The 20,601-nt window shown below is 38.8% G+C and overlaps 1 protein-coding gene across 1 annotated transcript in view; it reads right to left on the bottom strand.

The window, feature by feature from the left end:
* Positions 1-992: 992 nt before the first annotated feature.
* Positions 993-20,601, bottom strand: part of SLC1A7 (solute carrier family 1 member 7) — a 57,494-nt gene continuing 37,885 nt past the window's right edge. The window contains exons 7-11 of the mRNA XM_009484463.1: positions 20,242-20,475; positions 10,773-10,967; positions 7,582-7,716; positions 3,348-3,447; positions 993-1,229 (exon numbers count right to left, since the gene is read on the bottom strand). Of these exons, the coding sequence (XP_009482738.1) occupies positions 993-1,229; positions 3,348-3,447; positions 7,582-7,716; positions 10,773-10,967; positions 20,242-20,475 (901 nt within the window). The remainder of the gene's footprint in view (positions 1,230-3,347; positions 3,448-7,581; positions 7,717-10,772; positions 10,968-20,241; positions 20,476-20,601) is intronic.

The following is a 20,601-nucleotide window of genomic DNA, read 5'->3' as shown; positions in this document are numbered from 1 at the left end:
TTCAATGTAGATCAACCACCTATATGAGAAATAACAGGCCAGTTTCCACAGCAAACTCCTCACAAACCCCCAATATTACGCAGCATCATCAGGTTCCAGTTTGTGTTCAGTCTGCCCTTAAGATGAAGTGTATGGTTCACGAGCTTGAGCTTTGGGTTTATACATATTTACCAGTAGAACAACCTACAGATTACAGGAGAGGACACATTAGCACCAGTGCTTATGGATTAGGGTTCACATTGCCTCTGCCACTACTGATTCTACTGAAGAGTTAGGTTAAAAAAGGTTAATAAATCTGGCACTTGGAAGGCAAACTGCTCTGCAGTGACCTAGGAATTCTTCATGTTATGTATCACACTTGAATGCCTGTCTCCGAAGGCTGCCCATCAGAATTACCTTAATCTGCTTTCTTGCAAAAATGCATGCTTTGCTTCACCTCTGCTTGCAGTGTTATTTAGTAATGTATGTAACCTCTTGAGATCAGGAAATCAGTGTGATTTTCTTACTGCTGTTCTAAAACTAAGCACAAACTCTATATTTAGCGAATATTAGACAAAATTAGTATCTTCAGCAGTTTTGGTAAAACATTTTCACATAGCAAAAAATCTACATAAATCAGTGTTCATAATTACTGAGATTCACAAAAAAAAGGCTTTGGTTAGAAAATCAAAAAGGGCAAATAAAAAAAACTTTAAAAAAAAAGAAGCCAAAGGAGTGTCAAATACTATATTGGAGTCAAATGAGTGCAGAATAAAACAGTAGTTGTCCATTAATTAATTTTTCAGTATTCAAATCTTCCACCTAAAGAAGCCCATGTCTCTTGCAAGCTGTGTGCCTTTCCTGATGTTCACAGCTGGTCTCCTAGCTCCAGTACAAGCAGGGTGGCGATAATTCCACATTTTCCTGTTCAAGGCAAAGAGTCCCTCTTCCAGCTGTGAGGTAGAGATTGGGTATCAGGTCACTGGGGTATGAGATACCACTGAGTGTAGCAGTTACACATTTGTTTCTAGTTCATTTATTTCAATAGTGCAGTGGTCTTTACTGTTGGGTTTCTTAGTGTGATTCTCCACTGGACTTTCTTCTTGCTCCACTTGTACGGGTATGTGGTGCTGAAACCCTTTCACTGTTTCTGGTCCACGAGATTCATTCATGGTCTTCACACAGCCATTTCTCTGGTAAGCCACAATCTGACGGATGTTAATAGGCTTAGTTTCACAGATCAATGGCACCTATGTGAAAAGTGTTAAGATTTGGAATACTGCCACTGTTTGCTGTATACAACAGGAAAGGAATTTTTACTTTGAAAAGCCTGCGGTCTGCTTTACATTCACCAGGATTATCTAGGGCCTCCACAGTCTTCCAGGACCTGTTTCTCATATACACTAAAGCACCTTTGCACCATCTGGATAAAGTGAAGATGTCTCTACCTATGTAAAAATGCAAATTCTGTCACAACTCGAATTTAACTTATGCCTACTCTAACAACTGCTTGCATCAGTAAAGTGGTATAAGTAGGGTAAATAAAGACTAGAATTTCAGGGCTAAGTTCAAAAGATACGGACTCTCAGTGACCAGTACGCTGAGCTTTGGGCAGTGCTTGCTCTTGAGTGCAATTACATAGACCAGTAAGTATTGTTGTCTTCTGCCTTTCTTCTAACCCAATAAACTAACACCTCTCTTTTCAGTTTGCACTATTTCAAAAGAAATAGAGGATTTTATTGACTGATTCATAAGTTAAATATTGAAGTGTCCTTTAAATCAAACCAGAAGTTCTGATGGGGAAAATAAGACGTAAATACTGGCAGAGAAAAGAGGTGGGCTTGCAGCTGAGAAAATTTGGCCTTTGGGTGTACATTACTAACTCCACAAATTATGCAGCCAAAACATATGGCAGACTAACAGTATATTTTAATACAATTATAGAGCACGATGCAAAGAAAAATCTCATCATGGATGACTAAATAATCCCTTAGGAGGGATTTTATATTCTTGAAACATCTCTTCTTGAGTTCTGACTGAGTTCTAAATATATCACTGAAATGTCAGGAGGCCTGTGTTATGCGGGAACTCAGACTACACTTCTGGCTTTGTAACAGATGACATACCTTACCATTAGGTTGTACATTTAGGTTTTTTGTAGCTAGTTATATGTGTAGCCCATATATTCAGGCCTAATCCTGTCACCAGTAATTACTGCAGGTGCTAAGCACCTCTGAGGATAAGGCCTGTCTTTTTATATAAAACTTGAAAGAGCAGCAATTTTAAATGCCTGTTGCAGGAAGGCATAAGAATGGGATTTACCAGAAAGACTGTCTGTAAAATGGGAGAAATAATAATAGGAATAAAACTTTGCTATTAATATTGTTGTTCTGTGTAGAATACTGCAAATGATGCACAGAAATGAAACATGCCTTATGAAAATCAGTCCTGATTTTCTGTATAAACTATTCTGTCTTTGTGGAAGAAAGGTTGTGAGAGTCTGCCATGAGCTGAAATGATTGGAGATTAGCACCTCCAAGCATGATGGGCTCATGGAATTAAGATTCTCCTTTGTTAAGGATTTGAAGGAAGAGCATGAGAAGGAGTTCCTGGTTTACGGAAAGACTGAATGATGCATGCCAAGGAGGAAAGAAAAAAAGCACAGGATTGGAGGGAGGCAGGGACAGAATACAGGGGTATGTGTGGTGTATGAAATGAGATATAGAGGAGGAAAAACAAAGATGTAAGGAGGGACTTGTATTAAATGTAGAAGGCATGAAGATGCCTGAGAATGAAGTCAAGAATGGAGCAATGTGCTTGTGCTAGTCCAGAAAGGAAATTATTGCAATGGTGGCTTCAGATTATGCTAACACAGAGGCTTAAAACACCCAGGGTAGTTGCTTTTGTTATGAGCTTATTGATTATGCATATACGCACGCATAGATACCTTTACCTCCCCCTACACACAAATACTCAAAGAAAGACATTTGTCACTCTGCTCTGTTGCTGGTCACATTTTTAGAAGAAGGACGATTTGCTGGTCAGTCAGGACTTGGGTACTCTGTGTGAGACTCACAGTTCCAGCACCTTGTGCATTTGCAGGACAGTGCAGCTGCTTTTCCTGCTCCCAGCCCCAGTGTGCCAAACACAGCTGGCTGGCAAGCTTTGAACTTGAGTGGCTTTTTGCATGACCTCATGGAAAAGGACCCTTCCACCCCATCTGGCTAAGCAGCACATTGCCCAATTCTGTCCTCTCTCTGAAACACCTTTTATAAACTAGACGAAACAAATGTGAGAGGCTGAAAGCTCGCAGGTTCTCTGCCGTAACACGGCACACGCTGGCACACCCTGGCTCATGGTGTTGTTACCTCATCACCGTCCTTGATGAACTCCTTCCGGCAGATGTGGGCCATGATCCCAGCAGCCAGCGCGTCTCCCAGGACATTGATCATTGTTCTAAACCTGTCTCTGGAAAATGAAATAGTAATGGTAAGTTATCGGCAATTTGGGTACATACTTTTGCATGTACTGCAGTAATTATAGCTGAAGGCCAGTTTGGCTGTTTTTATGAGCTAGCAAGTTTAGAAATGGTAGTAAGTAGTCTGGCACAGGGCAGTCACTAGTTACTGAGCTGCTCAGTTGGGTTTTCCAGCCTTTTCAGAGCTCAGTGCTCTGTGCTGCCACATACTTTAATTTGTAACTGAGCTAACTAGAGCAGCTATGCCTCTAGAGCTATATTGCCTATACATGCAAGCTGATTCAACACTAAAAAGGTTTAACACAGCAGATCAAGACTGCATTTATGTCTGAGTTTTTATGTTAAGGTCCAGTATTATGGCCTGGTTTGGAGGCTGGTGCTGCAAATGTCTTAATTCAATAAAAGTAGAGGGCAGCCAGTACAAGCAGTACCTTGTATTAGTTATCAAGGTCTCAATCTCAGCAACCAAAGTGCTAGTTAAGATTATTGTATTGGTCGAATATGCAGAACACAATCAAAATTACTCAGAAAATTGCTAAATAACTACACTCACAGACTAAGCAGGCACTGACCATATTTAAATCATGTTCATTTCTGAAAAAGCTATGGTTGCTATGGCTACCAGTGGCTCTTAAAGATTCTTAATTTTCAGTTATCATCTTTTCCAATTTAAATTTGTATGCTTGACAGTATTTTCTATATATACAGTTTTACAATTTTTCATTTATTTATTTATTTATGGAATAATTTCTTTCCTGTTTATACCTTCTACCCCCGTCTAAAAAGGAAATCTGTTAAAATACAGAATGAAAATACACTAAAGTAAGTGGTTGTCATAGACAAGTGTTACACTTGAAACAGCTTGGAATCTATTAGTTAAAATTGATGAGATTTCAAATAGACGATATAGCTTTTACGTCTGAAATATATAATGTCTTTTCCAAGAAATACATACACATCTGAAAACTGTGTCATATTGGTAACTTAATTTATAAATGTGGGTTATAAAGCAGAGGTTCAGAAATCTCCAGATGTTTGGCTTACTAAAATCAGTGACGGTCCAGTATCAACACTGCCCAGATTTCTGATCCTGTATCTTAATATAAAAAATAATTGAAACTGTGCTGATTTTTTTTCAGATCTTCTAGGCATGTACTCTGTGTATGCAAATGTTTTTGCAGTTGCTTGCCTAATTAGCATGAAAGTTCCTGCATGAAAGGTTGTGTGTGTGGTTACCCAAATTGTATATGCAATTGCAAGTAACTTCAGCAGTAATATTCCACAGCCTACACCTGGATGTGGCTGTTGACTCCAGCACCCAGTCCTACACTTGTTTGCTGAATCCATTTTTGTAATTCCTGCTGTTCTGGTTTTGGGTTTTGCCTTGAGGAAAATTCCCACAAGAATATGTTAAGCAGGAAAAAATACTGTTACAGCACATATTGATAGATGCTCCTGTTACATGTAGACTTTTTTTTTTCCCTTGGTTGATCACCAAATTTTGACTCTTAGAAAGATATTCTGAGTTGTTAATTTTGGATTTTACAATGAGTCAGCTGTGGTAGAGAAGAAGCTGTGTGAGCAGAGCTGAGGAGTTTGCACTCCCTTTTGGGCTTTGATTAGCATCTCTTCTGAAGACAGAATGTTTCTGAGGAAACAGTGCACCATACTGAAACTCTGAAGAAAATTTATTGCCTGGCACATTGTTTGACCAGTTCTATTCCATGTTTCTGTGTGTACAGAGTAGTCTGCACTACACAAGTAGAACAACACTGCACATCACTGACATTTCTCCACTAAGAGGCCAACGTGCTGCTAGTGGCATTTCTTTCAGTGCAAACGCGAGTCAGGTGCTGCAGTGGTATTTTAGCTTTAGATTATATTATTAAAGATGCAAAATTAAAGATGCAAAATTTTTACCTTGTGTTTAATAAATCAGCTGAGAAACATTTTTATTTTCTTCTTTATGTCTCTAGGCACTAGCTAAAGTTCATATACATGTTATGGCTACCTAAATGAGTTGTAATACCTGCAGTGCATTGTAATGGGTATTTCAGTCTCGTGAGATCATCTAATCAGCCTTCTTTAAGCATTCTTCACACTCCAGTACTTCCAAAACTAATATTGAAAATATTCATCATGTCAACCATGTTGACACTTTACATCTGCAGGCTCTTGAAACCACCAAGTGCCGAAATACAGAAATATACTTTTTGTATGAAAGGTCATCTGCAAAAGACAGAAAATTGGGTCTGTTCCTGCTCACTTTTTAATGCCATCTGGAACTATAGCCTGAAAAAGTTTTTTGTCTGTTGTTTGAAAGGTTTTGTAAGACAAAAAGAAGCATAATTTCCATATACACTGGAAGACTTCCTGGAAAAACAATGAAATGTTGATGTTGCAAGAGCTGGGTGAAAACTGAGCAATATAGAGGGAAAAGGCTTTTGTAATACAGCTTAAAATACTTTGATTTTGTTGTGCTTCATTAACTATTGAGCTTCAGTAACTAGCATTAGAATGGCTGCTTTACTAAAATCTGAACTGCCATTCCCAAGTTTAGATGCCCACAGCAGATATTATTTATTTTTCACAGAAGTATATTCCCGATATTCCCAAAATAAAATATGTCTTAAAATATGCATACAACGCAACACTCATGACTCCTTTTAATAATAATTATATTCTATTACACTGAACAGGAAAGTAAAAAATTTATTCTCACAATTCTTTGTACAAAAAATCAGTGGCTTAAAGTTGAATAGAATAGGATATATAACAGAATGGACTTGTAACACATTTTTACCCAGAACCTTGATGTAATGAAACTCCACTGCGTTAATGGAGATATATTTTATATACCATCCTTGTGGATGCATATGCTAGTTATGTAGTTAATTGAAATGCTAGTGAGCTAGGGACCAGTATTTTACGATTCATCTTCCTAGACTATTCAAAATTGTTTGGTTGATGGACAAATGTTTGTGGACATTTACATAAAAGTTAAGAGTTCAAATAAACCGCTCCTTATGAGTTTTTAAAGTGGCTCTTCTCATGGGTGGCACGAATCTCTTTTATTCTAAGCGTGTTAAGTTTTAGCCCCTGCCGTTAAATCCTCAGTGATTAGGGATGCAGCAAAGTCTCTAGGGAATGGCTGTGCTTGCAAAACATAGCTCCACGCAGGAGGCTACAAACTGCTGCTGCCTATTTAGCACTGAAATGAGAAAGCACAGAATTGCATCAGGATCTGTGATAAAAGAAAGACGTTATTTGTCCTAATGCCATGCATTGCAAGTATTACATTCAGGTTGACTATATCGTGGTTCTAGTTACAGTAGTAGTAGGTATATACAGCACAAACCATTACTGTACTGTCATGGCTATTTCAGGCAGAGTGGTATCTGTGGTGCAGGAGTACTTGCCTGCTTTAGCACTGGCTCATGCCTCTTTGCAGAGTGCTTCATTACATTGAGATGATGTTCTTGAAGTGTCAGTGGGCTGATAAGCAGAGTGCAGGCAAACCATGCTTCCTAGGAATGTTGGCCCCTTGTCCTTGTCCAAGACAAGGTGCCAGAAGCACCTGACAGACATTTGTCTGGCCTGACCTTAACACTTCTCATGAAGGTCATCCTCCAACCCGGCTAGGTGCAGCCATTTCCACTGCCTGACTATCCTTCTAGATAAAAATCATTCTTAAGTTTTCCTGTGATCTGACTTAAGGTAGTTACTTTGGTCTACTTCTTCATCCTCCCTCCCTCCCTGTGAATGAGAAGAACCAATTGACCACTGTCCTCTTCAGGACAATCTTATCATAATAAAAACTGCTGTGGTGACCTCTTTCAGCCTGCTCTGGTTTCAGGCTAAATGAACTCCACTTCTTCAGCCTTTCCATGTAGGTCATATTGTCCAAGTCTCATCTAGACTCTCTCTCATTTGTCTATGTCTTTTTTCAATATAATGCCCACGTCAGCAGAGTATTTAATCTGAGGCCACATTAGCACCATTTCAAGCAAAAGAATTACTTCCCATGCCTTTTATGTATATTTGTCTTGCTATACCCCTGGAGACCATTTGCCTTTTTGGCAATGTTGCCACATTGGAAACCTCAAAAGCTTAATGTTACTTACAGTGCCCAGTCGACAGCAATAATCAATGTGATGTCATCTGTTGGGAGCCCAACCGAGGTCAGAACAATGACCATTGTCACCAGGCCAGCTTGTGGGATACCTGCAGCACCTATGCTTGCAGCTGTTGCTGTGATACTTTAACAAAGAAAGAAAGGAATAAGCTTTACTGGTGCTAGGTTGCTCTGCCAGAAGCCACACCATGTTTCTACAGAAGCTTTCCTAACCCATAATCCTTCTTACACAAGCCACTGCACAGAATTGCCAGTGTTTTGTGGACAGAAGCCAGGTCAGAGGGCAAGAACAAGCCAAACTGTCTGCCCAGTGCTAAATTCTCACCTTCTACCTTTGCAGCCTTGGCGCTGGTGGGGCAGTTCTGTTATCTCCTAATATCCCAAGTTCAGAGAAATGGGGACAGCCAGGCTGTGGGCTGCTTTGAGTTATGCCAGCTTCGCATTGTTCATGGCACCACGCAGCGCTGTGTGCCACGAATCTGCCAGCACTCTTCATCGCTGCTTCACCCTTGGCAGCAGAGCTCCCAGCAGACATCCCTGAGTCATCACCGGCAGCTCCTGTGCCAGGCAAATCCGCAGCTGGCTGCGGCTAGGGCCTTTAATGTCAATCCGTCACAAAGAGGCTAGACCAAGGGTAAAGAGGCTGGGCCAAGGGTGAAGTCCTTGCGTAGCACATGGCTTTGCATACTTGGATCTAAATATGAAGCAGGCGTGAATGTGACTGTACCTCTTCAGTTTCTGGAAAGTATTTTTACTTGACCTTCACACCCTTTTTTCAGCCAGGCAAGCAGAAATGAATGGGAGACCAGGGCAAGAGTGGACCTGGCAGGCTTAACGTTTTTTTCATAATGCTATTTTTAGGGGAGGGATTTCATTCCTGTTTCCAGGAGCAAAAGTGACTGGATATATTTGTTTCCGCCCATCTGACCACTTCCAAGAGCTAGGCCATCCAGCAGAAAGACAAAAAATGAATGTTGACAATTGTAAAAGGATGACATAAAGCATATACGCTGATAATCCACTGCATTCATCAATCCAGAATTTCAGAGCTTTTGGCAAGCAAGTAAAGTCTCATCAACCTCCTCTGATGGAAAAGGAGGGTAACAGTATTCACCCATTTGGAAACTGAGACACAGAGATATCCAGTATCTTGCTCACAGCTGTACAGTGTACCAGTAGAGCAGCATCAGTATTTATAACTAGAGCCCTTTCCTGCAATAAAAAAAATACATTTGCATGTGGGTGTGATGGGGAATGAGAAAGATTTAAAACTACATTTTGAAAGAATTAGCTTGTACAGCATCCTAATAGTGTTGTAATAGGCAGAGTATAGATGGAAAGGAAGGGACAGAAGCTCAGATGCTGAGTAAGAGATAAATATAATGAACATTAACAGATGCTCCAATCAGTACTATAAACTGGCTAGCTGATTAGGACTGTTTCTGCCTCCTAAGACAGTTCAGGCCATAAAGTCTCATTACTTAATTGGGAGCAAAAATAGGAATGTTTAACTAAGACTGTAATCACATTGACATAAATTGTCAACCTGGATTTTACAGATTATGAGCAAAGTAGACTGATAATTTTTCTAACATTTTTCTCCTCTTGCAAAAATATCCTGGCACTCAGGAATATTTGAATTTCAAATCTCCAGATCCTAAAGTATCGAGATCTGGGGCAGGTTTGGCCCATAGAATACAGTTAAAATTTGGCTTCAGATACTCAAGGTACTGAATTCACTGTGATTTCCTATTTACCCCCTTCTTTTGTAAGTCAGTCTTTTTACTTCTTTTCCTTTCTGGGATTTTTCCAATTTTCATTTATATTTTCCTTCTACTGTCTTTACTTCTTTCTGATCCTTTATGTTCTAGCACTTAATACGGGGAGTGAAAATAAAGAGATAAAATAGGGTTCTGCTAAGAGAAAGTTAGAACTTCTTTCTATTTACTATCACTCTCCTTCTCCTTCATTTTTCAAGTCACCATTCTCTACTTCAAGGTGTATGTAATGCCTGCCCATGCTCTGGGCCATATTTTGGAACCACATTCTAAAAACATCTCCAAATTCAAAATCACCAAAGACTAAATTTTAGCACAAGGTTATTCCAACAATTTTCAGAGAGAGAGCAAGCCTGAAGCAAGAGCTTGTATGGGTGCAATTTATTTCTTCTGCTTTTAGTCTAACCAGATCTTGCCAGAAACCCATTAGCAGACCTCAGCTGTCAACTGGGGTTAGTTTCAGGACTGTCCTCCTCTTGTCATGGAGATTTTCAAGTCCAGCAGAAGATGGACAAGGCCCAGCAGCGTAACGGGGCAGTGATGAGGTCACTGGGTGGGTAGATAAGCAGATCTCAAATATGTTGCACAAGGCTCTGACTATGAGGAATGTTTTTCTAATCATTTATTCCCTGCTGGAAACCTGCAGGTTTCAGTCCCTGAGGCATTCTTTGGCAGCCACTGGAGTTATTCTGGCAGTAATTTTTCAGTTGGATCTTCTAGTCTTTTGGATCCATTACAGACCTTTCAAGGATGGAGCATGCAGCTATAGCACTCTCTACCCACTGAGAGCATGGTTGTTTATGAAGTTTTCTGCTTTAACAAGCAGCAGAGAAGACATTTGAAAAATATGTGAGTGATAGGACATCTTCATGAAAACCTGCCCTGATAGTAGCATCTGTCATCCTTCCCTGTTCCCCTACTCCTCCAAGGTTTGCCAAAGAGCTTCCTAGCACACAGTATTCCCTGTTATCTGCTATAATACCTTTTGTGTTTGTGTTTTGCTGTTTTTTTAACCTTTTCTTCTCATATAAAGATGCAAACCAGAGTTAAATTTGAAAACAATTCTGACATTTAAAATAGATATTAAACATTAATCATAATAGTAAAATGTTCCAACCTTAGTAAAAGATCAATGGGTTGCCTAAAAGTAAAAATTAGACACCCTCAAACAGAAACGCACTTCCTGGTGTCCACATGCTTCTATTGAATGGTACCAGTACAATTTCCCTTTGTACGGTCCCTGATCTCTGCATTACTTAAAGATAACCATTCTCTGAGGAATGGCTTCTTTGATAATAGCAAAGGTGAGTGTAGTTCTGAACATTGCTACATACAAGAATTGTAACAGTGTCAGACTCAACAAGACAAGCAAACCGCAGCATGTAGAATTTGAAGTTTATACCTTATAGTGATTATCTGCCCAAAGTCCAGCTCATAGTTGTTTACTTGCGCAATAAAGATGGCAGCCACCGCCTCATAGAGTGCTGTCCCATCCATGTTGATGGTGGCTCCCACAGGCAGCACAAACCTTGCAATCCTCCTGTCCACATGGTTGTTCTCCAACAAGCACTTGAAAGTGATAGGCAGGGTGGCCGAGCTGCAAAACAGCGGAGAGAAGCACACATTGAATTATTTTTATTTCTGGCGAATAGAATGAATTGTAACAAACCTTCTCCAGGCAGGGTAAATTTTACACGAACCATGTGAGCACTGCTTCTCATTCTTTGGTATGCAGATGTAACTCACTCCTTTGCTTGAGGGGGATAAAGACAGTTACATGTATAAATGCTAGAGTTAGTGCAAATTTTGCTTCTCCCAAATTTAAAATGTCATTCTCTCTTTCCCTCTTTCTTCAGAAAAGGGACAGAAATCCCACAGAGGCAGTATTGTACACTCAAATGAAACACGCTGTGCAGCTTATTAGTAAATCTCTGAAAACTGTTGTGCACTCATGGTTTCTAAAAAAGTCTCCTTCCAAGCCTTCTGAAATAGAAAGCAATTTTTAAACAGCAAGAGTAACCATAAACCAATGAAAAGTATAAAGCAAGAAAGACTCTTAACTCACTGTAAGGAAATGCTATATAAATGCCCTTAGGCATTGTTCCAGTTGTCACTGCATATTGACAATAATTAGATGACCAGTTTAGGCAATGAATTATAATGGTAGTGAAAGCTTACAAGAGATTGGAATGCTGCTTGGGTTAAACTCTGAAACATCCCAGTGGGCAACAGCTCTGACCAAAAAACTACTCCTTCTTTTGCCACAGAATGCATTAATGCAGTAACATCCTACCTCATGCGTAAGCAATTTCTTATTTCTGTAAGGGGTTAGGCAAAGGTCTTATCAACAGCATGCCTGAAAATAATAGCTACAGACCAAGCTCCTGTATTCAGGAACATACAATCCCATTTCCCCTCTAGGACCGATCTGCCCGTGTCTGTGGTGTGATCGTATAACAATCACATTGTTGCAGGTCATATAATAATGTGTACATATGTGAATGACATATAAATATGTAAGTGTGTGGAATGGTATGGAACAGAGTGGAATGGCATAAGACTGTCTGACAGGTATTAATTTTAACATGAGCTTGACCCCTTCCAAACTTTAACCCTTGATTTCAAACTCTCTAAAAAAAATCTGATTTTTGTTTTCATTAACTGAGACAATTAATTAAATATTATCTGGTCAAAAATGTCCTCATTTTCAATAAGATTTTAATAAAATATTCATTTTTAAATAGTAACACACCTAAACATGTTTGTCTCTATTGTTTATCAGCTTTTTTGTAACATTCTGCATTTTACCATACAGTGTCACATTCACTAATATGTCATGAGTAATTAAACTGCATTCAAGCGAGTGAGGGGGTATTTTTTAAGGCATGTCAGTTTGTACAGAAAATAAGTAATATCATTGAAGAAAATACATAAATGGCAAAATATTTTCCTTGTTATGGTACTCATTTTAATATAATGCTCAGTATCTGAGACTATTTAAGTAGATGTAAAATAGCAAACTCCTTCAAAATTATTCCAAAGTTACCTCTTCAAAGAGATAAGTAATTATAGGGGAAATATTGGTATTACAATACTAAGGTCTTTAATATTCTGTTCTCTTGTGATCTACATGCCCCGAGTCATGAAAAATAGGCATCTTTCCCCTAGTTTGGACAATTCAGATTGTTCAGTCGCTGTGTGTTGTGAGCCTCATATCAGCAATGTGGCTCTGATATCTAAATCATATAATGACCATTATTTGTTCCTAACAGAGGATAACACATTTAATCTACAAATTCTTTCTCAGTCGTTACATGTGACCTACAAAATCACAAAGAGATTTTGAAAGCTCTGAAATCATAACCCCAAGTTTGCAGGAATGCATTAGCAAAATGTTTCCATGAGTAGGAGTTGTCATTTTGTATTTGTGCAAGCTGTTGTTTGAGGAAAGTAACAGCGTTTGGAAAGGAAAAGTAGCTTCCTGCAATAGAAACACAAGGAACAAGACAAGTCTATGAATTCATTACAATATATCTGTTGTCTATAGCTTTATACAGTCTGACTGGTGAATGGTTTGCTATAGACTGGCAGTCACTGCCATGAAAATCTGGACAAAAGTAATTCTCTAAGTATGCAAATAAACTGAAAGGTCAAGGAAGCAATAGAAATCTGATTACCTCTGATAACTGCGGTATATTCAACTTTTTCAAACTGGCAGTCCTAATATTTAATCAAGATTTACTTTGAAAAACACAGCAAAGCATAACCCCCCAAACTACACATTAGAAGTAATTTCTCTCTTGGGCATGCCTATCATTTTTCACACATTCATTTGTGGATGACTGAAATTCTCTGTCTTGTTTACCATTAAATGTTCATATAATAAAAGGGTGAGGCTGGGGCTCACAGATAATGCAGAACTGAACCCCCTGGTGTAGCCCTAACTAGGAGCAGACTGCCACAGTAACACTTCTAGATGTTCTTAACTATAGGCACGGCCAGGAAGAAATTACTAAACTTACTATTCATTGCATCCCTTCCCTGCAGCTACTTCAGTTGTGGAGAGTTACTTGTTTTTAAAGACCATCTTTCCTCAGCCATTTGGCTTTTCTGTAACAAAACCCTATCTAATTTCTTTGGAGGAAAAAGAGGAGAAAAAGGTAGACTTACAAGTCCTTTTCCACCTTGCCCACACTTTGACATACCAGTATTTTAAACCTAAATGCCTTCCTGTTCTGAGGGCAGAGAGCTGAGCTGTGAAATGTGCAAATTTTAACTGACTGACACCTTCCAATCTGCTTGAGATGTGACAAAGATTGTGAAAAACAATCCCATAATACCAATGGCACAACCAGCAAAATCTGTATCTATTCCCACTGCTGTAAACGGAATGTATGACACTGTTTTTGCAAGAACTCAACTTTTAAACTTGTGCGTTATCTCACAGAGAGTCAGGTGCTTCTTTAATTTTAATTTTGTACTGTTAGAAGTAAAATTTCTAGAGCACATAACAAGACATTGGTTTTGTTGTTTATTAAATATTACAATAAAAAAGAAAATGGGCAGAAGGTAAGCGCAATGATGATGAAAAACATTGTGCAAGATACTGAAAGGAAGCAAATTTCCAGGTCACAGATCCTTGTACCTTGCTAGCACAGGCAACTACTACATACGGTCTCAGTCAAATTTAATACACAGCATCTTAGAGCTAGTAGACTGTCTGTCCTAACTATTTCTATTGAAAGGCTTTCCAGAATTCACTGTTCAGATGAGAAATTTAATTTGTGATCTAGATGTATTCTTTTCAATTTACACTAAATTTGCTTTTATGTGCTTTATGCATTTCTCCTTGCACAAAGCAGTCCAGCTGTTACAACACATATTGTTAGAAAGCAGTTCTGTCCCCTCTCAGCCTGGATTGACCCAATCAAAATTTTTAAAGTTCTCTTACAAGATTGCTGCTTTACATCCCTGATTACCCTTTCAGCACCTGTTTCAATCTGAATGAACTTTTCCTGAATACAGGTGACAAAGTTATGTGGAGTATCCCAGGAGAGGTTGTCTTGTTCAATGATGGTTCATTTTTACTCATAATGTATCATCTGGCACATATCAGAAAATGCCTGTCTTCTCTAAGGCTTTGGCTGTTGGTGACTTACAAGTGGCAAGCGGAAAAAAAAAAGTTCCTACTGTCATTTTTGAGTTATAGTAATATATAATTTCAATGGCTGAAGAAAAAACATTCTCAAATAAATACTTCAATTTGTCTTTCCAGTTAAATTAGGTGACATTTGTTTTCTTGAAAGCTGCTTTATCTAGTGTTAAACAGTGGAGCAGTAACATGAAAGCCTGACATGTAACATCTATTAGGAGGAAAAAATGCTCTAAAGCACTGATCTTAATCTGTTAAGTCTTTTAAAAACTGTCCTAAAGCTTTCAGCTGAGAGGTACCTTCTCCCAGCACTAACTCTAACAATTAAAAATACATATTTAGTGTCTTATCTCAATTTTGGGATAAAATGCTGCAGCTGGAGACTGAGCATAAGCTAATGCTGGATCAGGCCAAGCTCTTGCTAGTGTGAGCCACAAAGACAGCTAGTCACTGTGGAAGAACAGCTGTTCAGCCTGCTCCGTTTATCTTATCATTCAAATGCATTTTGATATTTGCTCCAAAAAATCAACAAACTGATCTCATCTCCCTTTTGCTAAATCTGCCTTTAATTTACACTGTGCAATAGCCAAGATCTTAGTGTTTCATAAGCAGCAAAACCCTTGAAACACTCATGTTTTATCATTTGTCTTCAGAGAAGATGAAAATTACTTCTTTTGATGGGATGTACCACTGAGAAGATGCTGCTTTAATTCATTAACGATATGGAAAGATGACCTAGAAAAACAAAATTCCCTCATGCCATTGGAATGAGGAAAGCTAAAATCAACAGGAATTTTGCCTGTAGGCCAAACACTGCTTTTTCAATACATTAAGAGGTGAGAAGATCAGGGGCAATGTGGGGGGAAGAAAGCAGCAAGTCAGAAATCCACAGTTATGCAGCCTGAACGCCACAGAGCAGGGCAAGGTGGGCTATGACAGCACGTGCTGTACACACCTTACTGATGTAGTAAAGAGGAGCTGTGTACATCGCTATGGGTGCCTGTTGCCAAAGCCAGCCTGTACTGGGACCAAGGGTTTGACTTCAGGGGCTGGCCGGCCAGGTGACTGGTGCAGGGACTTGGTGCTAGTCATAGGGATCGAGTTCATTGTGTCCCAAATGATGCACCAAAGGAATAAGAGATCTCCTTCTCTGTCCCTGCCTCTCCAGTAATGTCTGTGCAAACCAAAATATTGCTGTGATTGGGATTTCTGGAGAAATATAAGGGGATTGAGAATGGGGTGTAGAACCTTTCACTAAAGGGAAATGGGTTGAAATAATGTTCCAATTCAATAAAATTATTGTCATGAGACAGCTATTCAGGGGCTTTCAGGTCCCCTTGTATTACATTCTCGGGTTTTGTACATGGTATTGTTTCTGATTCTTGCAGTTTGACTTTTAGCTTAAAAAGAAAGCTTTTCACAGGTGCAGACTAGCTGGAATGAATATCAGGACACTGATCTGTGGTTTTCTTTCTATCTTTAGATGTAGACATGAACTGACACAGAAACATCTGCAAGAAACACATCAGTACGCTTAAAACCAACTCTTTGTTCTCTAAGATGATCTGAAAATCCAATACCCACATTATGAGTGTTATATAATGCCCCTGTGGCAAGTATTATTTAACCAAATACAGATGTGTTGACTGTCAGGAGAAGCAGCTCTCCTGTCCAGCCCCAATTATTTGTGCATGTTCTTTTGGCAACAGCTCAGTTATGTGCAGTATCCATTCCTTTCAGTGTAATGAAGGTGAAAAGTTCAGCTATCTCTAGACAAGGCACTACTATTTGAGCAGAAGAACATTAAAAAACATGCTGGGCCTGTGTTGGATTTGCGAAATATACACACTGGTAAGAAGGGGCAAACAGAGCTAAATCCATCAAATGTGTCCAAGACCCAAATCCAGAAGTTCAGAGCCTTTCCTCAGGACTCACCATAACTTTGGTGGTACATTAGCTTCTGACAACAAAGATACTCAATCTCTTCTGGTAGCAAGTTGTGCTGGTGATTCTTGACAGGCTGAGCTGCCTGCTGGCACCAGAGCTCTGTTCCTGAACTACACCCTCTCTGAGCCCATAAATATGGAATTATTCCTTGCACAGTGGAAGGGGAGAGAGTGCTATCTCAAAGCACTTGATATCCTCAGGAGAGGGGCTCTCTCCTGGGAGTCAGAGCTCCAGAGTCAAAGTCAGCACAGGTTTAAGGGAAAGCTGAATTCCCCATCTATCCCCCACTGTCAGCAGGCACTCTCATATCAGCTTGGGGTAAGGAAATGGGGCTGGAGAAAACCTTGAGTAAGCAGTGGTTTACCTTGGAGAGACTCAGCAGAGAGAGACACCTCTCTCTCACCAGTTCTATAGGTTGACATTTTTGCTTTATAGCTAGGCCTGATGCCTGCCTAGCTCTCCTTACCACGCTGGCTTTTGGGGCTTTTTCCTAGGAGCCCAACTCTCCCCACGAGGAGCTTAGCTCCTAGATGAACCACAGGCATCTTATGTGGTTGAAAGTTGCCTAAAAGTTAAGCTTTGCAATGATGATCACTGTGATATGCAGATCTTTTAAGAGAGCTAGCTCACATTTGCTAGAGAGTGTGTATGTTCTTTCCTTATACTTCTACAAGTAATTGAGAAAAAAAAAAAAACCCTGACCTAAAAATTCTCAAACCAACCATTGTTGGACTTTCTCCAAGGAGTAATATAACTTAGGCACTCGTGTAAAACAGGGGAATCAAAATGCCTGCATACCTTTGTATATCCCGTTGTGTATTTTGGTTACTACATATCATGTCTGACTTTTTGTTTTATTACTATGATTGATGACATTGGCATTGGAACATTTCTAACCTCGAAATATAGCACAAGCAACCTGGGCCCGAATGTGTTATGAACTGCAAAGAGGGCCCTTCATAATTGTAAAGTGGCTTGATACTCTCAGAGCTAGGGACAGAGTAAGAAGATGAGATCCAATGAAGAAACAAGCACAAGCACTGCAAGTTTCCAGGCCAGTAAAGGACTAGTAAATTGGTTATAAAATCAAAATGCAGTGCTAATGCAAAATAGGGAAAATTAAGAAAAGTAATCTGTTTTTGAAAATGGTGGATATGTGCTGATCTTTTAAGTTGTGATTAAACCTCCCTTGATAAACGGATCTATACTGGTGAAAAAGATGGTTATTTTTGTTGCTTATTAACACAAAAGAAAAGGACAAACTCTTCTCTAGATGCTACAGGTAAAACAAGGAACAAAATTTTCTCTTTTTTTCCCTAAAAAAAGAAAAAATTCTGACTAGATTTTTAAGAAAAATTATCTTTTTCTAGAAAAAAGAGACTTAATGGAATGGCACAGATTAAAAAACCTGAGTTGTCAGCAATAGCGTTCTTCAGAAACAGAATTCTTAGAGGACAAGGGCAGGTAGTCCAGTGTGTCAAATGTGAACCTGACGAGCCTTTTCCAACACTAACATCTTTGAGTGAAAAATTAGCATCTTACTTGAATCTGGGGATGTGATGACATCTCCAGCTACAAACTTTTTATGTTCTAATAAAAAAGATTGCCGTAATTATTTAAGCCTAATTAGAGTTTAAAACACCACCCAGCACATAATTTTTTTCTTGACTTTGTATTTCACAGTATGTTGCTCTTTATAGGTCATTTTGGAGCAAACTGTTATATATGAAAACACCTTGTAAAATGAAATATAGTGGAAAGCCAGCACCTTCCAACTGTGCTGAAATAATCATTCCCTTCTCTCCTTTCTTTTAATTCTTATACATTCCTTCTGCTCTGCTTACTCCTGCCCTAACCACTGTATATATATATTCATGAGAGAAAGAGCCATCTGCATCTGACCTTCCTGTCCCAAATTATCTTGTTGGACCTCGCTAGAACTCTAATGAGCCCAATAAGGCCAACGGGCTGGGGATAAAAGTTTGGGGCTCTTTTCACAAGTCTGGCACAGGTCTAGTACAACGTCAGTTTTCTCTTTTTCATTGTCCCTTCAGTAAAACAGAGATTATTTCTCTTTTAGCATTGACGGTAATTACTACATGGCAAAGTAATGTTTTGTAACAAAAATAAGTTTTGCAGAAGATTATAGCAAAAATGAATGACATCAACTAATCTGAGTTCACAGAAGTTACATTGTTACTTGTCCATGTACTTATTTACTTAGATTATTCGCAGAAGAGTTCCATATTTCTGCAAAACTCACATAATTTTTTATCAGTGATGATGCCCTATGGAAAGCGATATGTACTGATTACTTGATGGCCCTTATTAGACTATTAAAAAGAAGTTATTTAAATCAGTATTTGTTTGACTACTTTTCCAGAACTTTTTATCTATATGTCATTCCTGCCTTTTCCTTCTGTAATCCCACTAATTATAAATGCACTTTATTTCTAAGTGGGTCACTCCATTGTAGGAGAGATTACATGAATTCTTCCTCAAGGGGCTTGGGAAGTTATGGAGAAAAGTAAGATTACAGGCACAAGGGATAAGAAACTGATACAATAATATTGCCTGAAAGGATGTATTAGTCATCAGAGCTCAATTTATTATAGAAATTATTATAAGATGGAAGAAGGAATCAGTATTTAAGTATAACTAGATGAAGTATTCTTCAGTCATTATTGTTAATTAGAGTAAATATTTGGGGGTTAATAAAACCTTTTAATTTTTCATTATGTTTCTTTATAAACAGATGTTCCCAATTTAGCATTGATTTTGTACTAATTGGTAATCTGAAGTCTAAATTAGGTAGATGAAGATAGGTGTTTGTCACGAGCTGTCACAATTTCAAAATCTAGATAAGAATTTAGTATAATAAATAATAAATATGTAAGATGTGCTAAAGAGACCTATTTACCTGACATTTTCTGCTTGTACTGTGGCTTTTATTACTGCATAAAAAGTGGTAGGTATAGCTGCTCTTGTTACTTCAGAGTAACAAGCCTCCAGACACAGATGCCATGAAACTGTGTTTTCATTATACTGGCTACAGGGAAATGTTATTTTAGTTGTTGTTCTTGTCTCCACTCCATGCAAGTTAATTCCAGCCCTTTCAAGCACTTCTCATACACTAGTTTATCCATGTTGGGTGTCATTTTCATAACCAGTTCACAAGCTGTTTCCCATTTTCACTGTACCTTTGTTCAGCTATGGTTAAAACTCATTGTACATCCTCCCTAAAAAGGATGTAAAATATATTATTGCTTGAGCAGAACAGCTAAATACTTTCCCAGTACTGGACAATAGCTTGCAACCACAGTCTTTTCTTAATGTACCAAGAAACAAAGACTAAGATGAGTAGAAATGTTAAAACATTTCCATATGAGTGAACTAGGAGGTTCTCCCCTAATATCAAAAATGAAGTCTGGACAAACTGTGTGTCCCTTATATATATTAACTTTGTAGTAGCACAATGTTTGATTTTATGGAAAAATACCCTTCTTTCCTTTCTAGTCCTCTAAGAAACAAACATTTTTGTCCAATATTTTTTAAACTGAGGGAAAACATTATTGTCAAAAGGCTCCCACACATAACTTCCAAATGTTGAGAGACACATCTTTTACAAATATACCAGTGAATTTGACACAGGCCATTGTTCAGATACAAATACATCTGCTCCAGTACAGCTATAGTGTCCTGTTCCCAAGAGAAAGCTGGAGTAAGGATCTAGCAAGTATTTTGTTACATCTGTTTAGAAACTGTGTAATACCTGGAGGACGTGGCCAGAGCAATGAGCAAGGCTTGAAGAATCCCTCTGATGAAGACAATGGGATTCTTCTTGGTGATAAAGAAGTACATCATTGGCAGAATAAACAGCCCATGCACCACTAGGCCGCAAACCACCGTAATGGCATAGAAACCCAGTTTCTTCCCAATGGCTGAAGGGTCATCCATTTCTAAGATTTTACCAGCAATTAGGAAAACAATTCCAAATGGAAAATACCTGAGCAAAAAAGAAAGACAGGCATTATTAGGAGATAGCTCACTTCTATCAAACAGTATGAGATGGGAAAGCCTCGTACTTCCAGTAGCAGCGGAGTAACAGCACCTGTCTGGAAGTCGCACAGCT

This window comes from Pelecanus crispus, chromosome 5 (assembly GCF_030463565.1).
Source record: "Pelecanus crispus isolate bPelCri1 chromosome 5, bPelCri1.pri, whole genome shotgun sequence".
NCBI lineage: Eukaryota > Metazoa > Chordata > Aves > Pelecaniformes > Pelecanidae > Pelecanus > Pelecanus crispus.
The sequence above is the reverse complement of the archived record's forward strand: the minus strand, read 5'-3'. Positions and strand labels throughout refer to the sequence as shown.